Source organism: Schistocerca gregaria, chromosome 2, assembly GCF_023897955.1.
Source record: "Schistocerca gregaria isolate iqSchGreg1 chromosome 2, iqSchGreg1.2, whole genome shotgun sequence".
Classification (NCBI taxonomy): domain Eukaryota; kingdom Metazoa; phylum Arthropoda; class Insecta; order Orthoptera; family Acrididae; genus Schistocerca; species Schistocerca gregaria.
This window is the reverse complement of record NC_064921.1, coordinates 632,176,284-632,185,864: the sequence shown is the minus strand read 5'-3', so window position 1 is coordinate 632,185,864 and position 9,581 is coordinate 632,176,284. Positions and strand designations below refer to the sequence as shown.

General features: G+C 40.6%; 1 protein-coding gene across 1 annotated transcript; it reads right to left on the bottom strand.

Moving 5' to 3' along the window:
• Positions 1 to 3,696: 3,696 nt before the first annotated feature.
• On the bottom strand, positions 3,697 to 6,685 carry LOC126335908 (zinc finger protein 724-like). Its single transcript, XM_049999381.1, has 8 exons — positions 6,581 to 6,685; positions 5,740 to 5,803; positions 5,085 to 5,294; positions 4,786 to 5,035; positions 4,638 to 4,744; positions 4,497 to 4,555; positions 4,192 to 4,294; positions 3,697 to 3,740 (listed from the first exon to the last, which is right to left on the bottom strand). Exons 1-8 carry the CDS (start codon positions 6,683 to 6,685, stop codon positions 3,697 to 3,699), a joined length of 942 nt encoding a protein of 313 aa, XP_049855338.1.
• Between the last annotated feature and the right edge of the window lie 2,896 nt (positions 6,686 to 9,581).

Here is a 9,581-nt window from a genome sequence, read left to right as displayed (position 1 = left end):
TACTTTGGACAAATTCCACACCATAACCCACTTTCCACAAACCTACAACAGAGCCCACACTTCTCACTCATGATAGAATTTTACAGTTACTGAAAACAAACTAAACATCTATGTTACCTAAGTTCAGTTACATCAGTAGAATTATTTATAGAACTAACAATAGCAGTCTTCAAATTCTCTCTGTACTAAGAAAGCAACAACTTATTATATCAATACCAACAAGACTTCACAAAATTTATTAGATAAAATGAAAAATTTAAGCAGCCACTGGAACACACAATAAGTTAAAACAATGAATGGAAATTTTACTGTAATATTTCACTAAAAACAATAAGAAAATTCAGCTGAAAACTACAGCATGTAATTTACTAAATGACTTCAATTCACAGAAAACTCTAAAAAACACAGCGAGTAAACATTTCCAAATGTTTATTAAATCACTGTTTTGTCACAAACAGCATGAAACACTATTTAAAACTGTTAAATTTAATAACTGTATAACAATGCACAAACAGCTTTGTCAGCAACTTAACTTTATAGCCGCTACAGCTGCAATGGCATGCCACAAAATGTAAACACACTACTTGCCTTTCTATAGAGAAAAGTTTTTACAGAGGAAGGTCAACAAGAAAAATTATACTATGAGGAGGTGGTAAAGATCCCAGCCTTTTGAGATAAGTTTCTGTAAGTGTACCAATGGCGGACAACACTCATTATTCTAATATGTTTTTCTTTCTTTCTTTTTTCTTTGATCGGTGACATTTTTTGTTTTGTTTTTTTGTAAATGTTTGGTTCTCCCAGAACATAGCAAAAGACAGTATTGAATGAAAGTAAACAATGTAGGAAGCCTTAACGATATCCACTTCAGTCACAGAAGCAATAACTCATAGTGTATGTACAGCTGAGCTGTGTTTTATATAGATGAAGTTCAAGATTGTTGTCAGACAGTTCATCAATGAGAATTGATGTATCATCTGCAAAAAGTATAAAATTACTCTTTGTATCAGAACAAAGAGGGAGGTTATTTATGAAAATATGAAATAGCAGGGGACCTAAAACTGGGCCTTTGGGCACATCACAACTTAGGTACCCCACGCCAATGAAGAAGGTTCTCCAGAAGAGCCATTCAGTATTATGGTCTGATTTTGGTCCTTTAGGTATAACTGAATTGGTAAAAATACCTCCTGTGCTGTTTATTTCCTCACAATGTTTTTCGATTGTATGATGTTGTTATAACTTTAATTTCCTATATCTTTTAATTACTTAGGCTTCTAGTTAAACTAAGTGCATCATTATAATCAGGAAGATAAATATAAACAGAATTAAAAATCTGGATGAGATTTTGCATAAGTAACAATTTGGTATATTCCTGGGTGTATTACCTATTATGTGTGCAGCTACATTAGATATAGAATGAAAAGTGAAAAAAATTGTTATTCCAGGGACCAGGAAACATAGATGGATTGGATTCCAACATGCTACATCTCAAACTAGAGTAGCTTTCACGTACTTCAGCAGCCTTGAGAACTGGGCTTCTAGTGTGCGTGTATTCATTACGTGTATCACTAATTCTGCTAGGTGAATTGACCAACATTTTAACATTCTTATATTCAGCCCATAAATATCACTATTCAAGGTGATCCTCAACTTTTTCAACATGTCAGTAACATCTTGCACCTCAATCAATTGTAAACTGGATATAGTTATTAGCTTTAGAGTGTTTTTAAAAAAATACTGATGGTCAGTATCTGTGTTCTGAGTATTGATCTCCTTTATTATTTTTGGTACCATACCTGTAATGAAAGTTTTGAAAGGAATGTGCAGCATTCAGATTACTACTTCTTAACTGCTTACCCATTTTGCTGTTGCATTGACAATTAACTGTCTTGCATCTTATTTTCAGATCTGAATATTGTCACATCATTCCTCTAACATCTGGTTCCGTCTAAGGCCAGTAGTAACTGAATGCTATTGTTATTCTGCCCAAATATCCACAAAAGTGGGAAAATGTTCCTCTGTTGTAGTTCCTTAAAGGTAGTTGATTGCATTCACACTTCTTTTACACATGAGCAATATAACAGATATGTGGTAACACAGTAAGAAACAACAACTAACATTTATTAAGAGTATGTTTATTAAAAAAAACTTTGGTATAGTTTGTTTCTTGACATTTGATGACATAAACCTAATACAACAATATCTAAATAACACATGTTGTTGAGGTGGTCTAATGTTGTAATTTATAAAATTAAATTCAAAATTGCTAGATGTAAAATAGTTTATTTCATGACCTATTTCAACAGTAACTAGCTGTCATCTTCCAGTTATCTGGTCTCCCAGAAATGTAATTACATATCAGTCTCATTGCTATACTGAGAACATGCTGCAATTATAAGAAATCCAGCTTCACACATGTCTGTCAGATATATGAGACTTGAAATTTTATTTTTCAATCTCTATATATTTGACAGACCAGTGTGCAGCTATATTACAAACGTGCTGAGTGGACGACACCTCTGCATGACATCAAGAATCATCTGGAAGCGCCTTTGGCACTAAGAAAACATGATTATTCAGTGAATAATTTATTGTGAAAACTTTATGAAGCATGGAGCCCCGTTGACTAGTTGCCTCCCACCCTGGTCACGCTGCACTGTCCTTGTGCCTGCGTCCTAGGGAGACGCTGTTCCTCCTGCATCAATACATATGCTTAGCCCAGCCTGGTACAGCATGGATGGCTGCTACCAGCTGAGGGAGTGTACTATATCCCAGTCCGTGTCTCTTCTTCCCTGGACCACCCCATCTGCCGTGTGGTGTAGGCAGCAGGCATTTAACGCAGTACTACCATCCTGGTCATCGTCATCAGTCCCACACTCTGGGAATACAGCACCTGGTACTGCACTGTTGCTGGTAGTTCATTGGCTCTCCCATCCATAGTGGTTGGCATGACAATGGCACTGCACTGCTGGCTAGTACTGTGCTGGTTAATCTGAGCCAAGACTTACTAAAACAACTTGGTCATGGAATGGAGTGTCGTCAACACGGACTCCATTGTTCCCATTGACCTGAATCATTATCCGTAATTCTGTGCGTGCAGTTTACTAGTGATGACTGCATGTGGTCTCATTATTCTGCTACTCTTGCTTTAATTCCCCCTCAGCAGCAAGTTAAATTGGTCTACGAGTGTTTTCCCTAGCCGTGGCTATTGATTCTTGCAGCATTCCACTGCGTGAATGGTCCTGTGTGTTATTTTGCTTAGTCATTGTCCTTCTCTGTTTTCCTGCTGTGTGTGCTCTCTCTCACTCAGCTACTGTGGAGTTGTAGGCTGTGCTGCTTATCTGTCTTGCATCACCACGCTTCCTGCATCACTGCTGATCATGGTGTAACCATCCTATTTTATGTCAAGGTGGTTGAACTCCGTTAAAAATTTTATAACTTGGAATCCATATTACTCAACACATCCCTACCCGTTGTTAAAATTAGTCTCAGATTTTCAGCTTCACATGTTCTTAGTTAGCCTATATATTCTTAAACATTAATTTACATTCCTTGTCATGTTAAGTTACAAGGTACAGAAATAATTGGCATGACAGGATGTTTTATGATGAATTACCTCAATGTTGTACTCATAGGCCATGACTGTTCCAGACTTGTCTGAAAACAGTACCAAAGCTACTAGTTTACCTTCATTGATCATCATGACTTCTCCATGATAGAGGTCAATTCATTCCTCTTTCTCCCTGAAAAGCTCACAACTTGAAACACAAGTGACCAAGAGTCCCCAGATGACAAGAAAGTTACTCAAGAGTCCTTTCTGACAATGATTATGACTTGTTTTGATATTTAATCAGTTGGGACAGTGCTTCTGTGACGGCAAAGTGAGTATTCCTTGCACTTGGATTAGCCTCTTGAAAAACTCCACATTCATCATGTTGTGGAAGCTCCAGTGATGACTACTACTTTCACAGGTATATGTTAACACTACCTCCCACCACGGTCTACTCTATCTCTTTCTCTGTGCTTGCACAAGTCCTATGTTCTAATCATTCCTCTTGCAAGTAACATTTGTCTTTGTGTCTCAATAATTGTGATGCATGACTAAGATTGTGAATAAGTTTGCTCTTCTTGTCCTCCGCGGCCAACATTGGAGAGTGTATTGTGGCCAAATTTCGTTTTTCAATGCAGATGTACCTGGCTGATGTGCACCTGCTGCCAATTTGACTATTCTCACTGTTTGATTGTTATTACCACTCCGTTGTGGAGCATGAAGACTCAACACTGTGACATTGCTTGGCTAATTAAAATTATTATTTGGAGACTTGCATAGCTCACAAGGTTGGCTCACCTGGAGTGTGAGATCATACTAAATGAATCTTTTGTCTCTCACTCCATGTTTTAGGTAACAAGTTCCAAAACTACATATGAAAACAACTTGTTGAACTGACTTTTTGTCACCAGTAACAGGTTGGAACTGTGTTTTCTTTATCAAACTCTACCATGGGCAATTCTGACTTTGGAGATACTTGCCCCCACAACTGAATAGTGTTGCAAAAGACTGTGATCACATCCAGTTAAGTTGCTCACATTTTGTGACATAATCCCTTGCAGAATGTTACATGGGTTCTGTTGTCACAAACCGCATGGATAACTGCCAACATGTATGGCTCTGTGCTCACACTGAAACATACTAGCTTTGCCATAGTTATCTGCATTGCCTGTGTGAACATTATTATGCTGTCTGTTCCTGATAACAGAACAGGTACTTGTTTCTACACTCTGGAGTACATGGCTTTGCCACATTGTAGTATTATGTTTGGTTTTAACACTGTGTCATCCAATGCAGCATTTACTAAATTGCTATTTACTACACATTTTTCAGGATTATCCCCTACTAAATTCTTTATTATGTTCTTCACCTTCTCCTCTCCATGATGAATGATTTTGCCATCCTTGGCTTGCAACCATTGGTTAAAAGTTTCATCACACTTCTTACTTTCTTCCTCATATTTGTGCACTACCTTTGTGTTGGCTTTGACTAATAAAGTGTCAAATCTTTTCATCAATTGTGACACCTCCTCTTTTACTCATAAATGCTCTGTCTGCAGGGCAGTTATTTGTGTGGAAAAGGTCTGTACCATTTCTGGTAGCTCCTTTTATGAACTCATCTTTTATTTCTTTTAAAATCTTGGTATCTTGCCCTGCTTGTAGACATTCGTGTCCTATAATTTCATTGTGAGTGGTCAACACTTTACTATCTTGCTCTTCATCATGCTCTTGTAATTTATTGTGTCTCTCTTGATCACAGTTTTGTAATTTTCATAACAACTCTGCAAAGGGGTCAGCAATTGGTGAACCCATTGCTATGTTTAGTAAACTATCAGTTTTTGTTTGTTCAAGTTGCCTTTTATACATTGTTTGATAACTCATGCTTTCTCTTGTACTGTCAGTGGCAAAAGATGGAACGCCTAGTTCACTTATAGTTTCAGTTTTTACTATTAGTATCAGTCATTTGCAACAGATTGGTAGTTCATGCACTGTAGGTGCTATGGTTTCTGCTTCCGAAAACCTTTGGCTAGCTTGCTGTTTTGCTCATTTCCTTTGCCTCACCATATTTGTCACAGCAAGACTTACAGTACACAAAGGCAAATGAAATCACAATAAAACTCTACACAAGGAGTGGCACAGGCAATATCCATATGTAAATAATTTAGTGCTAGATATACACTTCACTATTTTTACCCTGGTTCTGCTGGGTACTGACTATTCTGTTACAACAGTAAATCTCAGTTACTGCTGTTGTTACCTGAATTATATACAGTTTATTTACTTATACTGTTTTTAAGAGTTTTCTGATAGCTTGTCAACTATCTCCTATTTCTCTATATTTCATACATGTGTTTTTTAAGCTCTCAACATTATATTGTCAATGACCAATGTGTGTGCCACATTTGTAGTGTATAAGGTATAAAAAGTTGGTTAAGATGTTTAAGATGACAGAAATGCAGAGTCAGTGCTATGTCCATTGTTCGTATTATTGTCACCTGCAAGTGGTAAAAATGTACACTAATGTCAAGCTAACACTTTTGCAGATTAAATTGTTCATATTTGTTAGCATCAAATAAAAAAAAGTGGAAATTAATCAACAGATGGTGCTGTATGTTTCAGAATACTTAAATGAAAACACCTGTCACACACATGGCCCATTGAAGTTGGTATAAACATGTCAAATACACAGCTTTCCTTCCTTTCTCATCTGCGACGTTCGCCATGACTGTTGAAATGCAGGATCATGCTCTGCTTGTAAAGCTCTATTACATGAATGATGACTGTGCACACATCATTCTGCAGAAGTTCAGAATGCTGAAGGGTTTGTAAAAAGACATTGGTCTGATGACTGGGGGTCTGGAGAAAACGATTTGGAAATTCGAAAAGATGGGTTCCTTTGGTATGAAACCTGGTAGAGGGAGGAAACGAATTGATTCAACATCAGTGGAAGCAGAGGCCACAACAATACAGGAGGAGATGAGTGGTGGTATGCAAACATGCAGAGCATGGAGAATGGCCTCAACATTGAACGTACAGGGTGACATATGGAAGACGGACATTTTTTAATGAAATAATACTCAGCCAACTTTAAAATTAATGCATGTTTATTTACACAAAACCAAAGCTCATTATTTGCCATTTTAGTTAACAAAGTTATTTGTGAAAAATAATGTCATCAAGGTGATGTCCATCATTTTGAATGCAGGACTCAAGTCTCTTCTTAGAATCCTCCATCACACGGAGGTATGGCAGAAATTTCTTGAATGATTGCATTCTTCAACTTGCCCCAATTCCATAGTTAGTGGTTACAGATACAACACTAGATCGCGTGTTACAGAAAGAAAAGTCACATACTGACAAGTTGGGAGACCTGGGAGTCCATGGAACATTGCCAAAATGTGAGATAATCCGGCCAGGAAACATGCGTCTAAGAACTGTCATTGAAGTGTTTGCAGTGTGCAATGTTGCCCCATCCTGCTGGAACCAAACGAGTTTTAAAGGGATCTACATCTACATCTACACCTGACGGTATGTGGTGGAGGGTACCTTGTGAACCTCTATCAGTTCTCCCTTCTATTCCAGTCTCGTATTGTTTGTGGAAAGAAGGATTGTTGATATGCCTCTGTGTGGGCTCTAATCTCTCTGATTTTATCCTCATGGTCTCTTCATGAGATATATGTGGGAGGGAGCAATATACTGCTTGACTCCTCGGTGAAGGTATGTTCTCGAAACTTCAACAAAGCCTGTACTGAGCTACTGAGCATCTCTCCTGCAGAGTCTTCCACTGGAGTTTATCTATCATCTCCATAACACTTTTGCGATTACTAAGTGATCCTCTAATGAAGCGCGCTGCTGTATGGTTGGATCTTCTCTAACTCTTCTATCAACCCTATCTCGTACAGATCCCACACCAGTGAGCAGTACTCAAGCAGCGGGCAAACAAGTGTACTGTAACCTGCTTCCTTTGTTTTTGGATTGCATTTCCTTATGATTCTAGCAATGAATCTCAGTCTGGTATCTGCTTTACCTACAATGAACTTTATATGATCATTCCATTTTACACCACTCCTAATGCCTACTCCCAGATAATTTATGGAATTAACTGCTTCCAGTTGCTGACCTGCTATATTGTAGCTAAATGATAAAGGATTTTTCTTTCTATGTATTCGGAGCACTTTACACTTGTCTACATTGAGATTCAATTGCCATTCATGGCACCATGCGTCAATTCACTGCAGATCCTCCTGCATTTCAGTACAATTTTCCATTGTTACAACCTCTCGATAAGCCTCGGTGAACTTCTGATGTTATCCACAAGGCCATTTATGTATATTGTGAATAGCAATGGTCCTACGACACTCCCCTGGGCACACATGAAATCACTCTTACTTCGGAAGATTTCTCTCCATTGAGAATGACATGTTGCGTTCTGGTATCTAGAAACTCTTCAATCCAATCACACAATTAGTCTGATAGTCCATATGCTGTTACTTTGTTCATTAAACGACTGTGGGGAACTATATCGAATGCTTTGCGGAAGTCAAGAAACACGGCATCTACCTGAGAACTCGTGTCTATGGCCCTCTGAGTCTCGTGGATGAATAGCATGAGCTGAGTTTCACACGATCGTCTTTTTCGAAACACATGCTGATTCCTACAGAGTAGAGTTCTAGACTCCAGAAAAGTCATTATACTCGAACATACACTCCTGGAAATTGAAATAAGAAGACCGTGAATTCATTGTCCCAGGAAGGGGAAACTTTATTGACACATTCCTGGGGTCAGATACATCACATGATCACACTGACAGAACCACAGGCACATAGACACAGGCAACAGAACATGCACAATGTTGGCACTAGTACAGTGTATATCCACCTTTCGCAGCAATGCAGGCTGCTATTCTCCCATGGAGATGATCATAGAGATGCTGGATGTAGTCCTGTGGAACGGCTTGCCATGCCATTTCCACCTGGTGCCTCAGTTGTACCAGCGTTCGTGCTGGACGTGCAGACCGCGTGAGACGACGCTTCATCCAGTCCCAAACATGCTCAATGGGGGACATATCCGGAGATCTTGCTGGCCAGGGTAGTTGACTTACACCTTCTAGAGCACGTTGGGTGGCACGGGATACATGCGGACGTGCATTGTCCTGTTGGAACAGCAAGTTCCCTTGCCGGTCTAGGAATGGTAGAACGATGGGTTCGATGACGGTTTGGATGTACCGTGCACTATTCAGTGTCCCCTCGACGATCACCAGAGGTGTATGGCCAGTGTAGGAGATCGCTCCCCACACCATGATGCCGGGTGTTGGCCCTGTGTGCCTCGGTCGTATGCAGTCCTGATTGTGGCGCTCACCTGCACGGCGCCAAACACGCATACGACCATCATTGGCACCAAGGCAGAAACGACTCTCATCGCTGAAGACGACACGTCTCCATTCGTCCCTCCATTCACGCCTGTCGCCACACCACTGGAGGCGGGCTGCACGATGTTGGGGCGTGAGCGGAAGACGGCCTAACGGCGTGCGGGACCGTAGCCCAGCTTCATGGAGATGGTTGCGAATAGTCCTCGCCGATACCCCAGGAGCAACAGTGTCCCTAATTTGCTGGGAAGTGGCGGTGCGGTCCCCTACGGCACTGCATAGGATCCTACGGTCTTGGCGTGCATCCGTGCGTCGCTGCGGTCCGGTCCCAGGTCGACGGGCACGTGCACCTTCCGCCGACCACTGGCGACAACATCGATGTACTGTGGAGACCTCACGCCCCACGTGTTGTGCAATTCGGCGGTACGTCCACCCGGCCTCCCGCATGCCCACTATACGCCTTCGCTCAAAGTCCGTCAACTGCACATACGGTTCACGTCCACGCTGTCACGGCATGCTACCAGTGTTAAAGACTGCGATGGAGCTCCGTATGCCACGGCAAACTGGCTGACACTGACGGCGGCGGTGCATAAATGCTGCGCAGCTAGCGCCATTCGACGGCCAACACCGCGTTTCCTGGTGTGTCCGCGGTGCCGTGCGTGTGATCATT

What these genes read in the sequence shown, in the direction of transcription:
- LOC126335908 (XM_049999381.1), bottom strand. Translation starts at nt 6,685, where the DNA reads ATGGCAAATAATGAGCTTTGGTTTTGTGTAAATAAACATGCATTAATT. An exon ending in CTACAATGTGGCAAAGCCAT is followed by an intron (nt 4,745 to 4,785) that starts GTACTCCAGAGT and finishes TTCTGTTATCAG; the next exon opens with GAACAGACAGCATAATAATG. An exon ending in CAAAGTCAGAATTGCCCATG is followed by an intron (nt 4,295 to 4,496) that starts GTAGAGTTTGAT and finishes AATTTTAATTAG; the next exon opens with CCAAGCAATGTCACAGTGTT.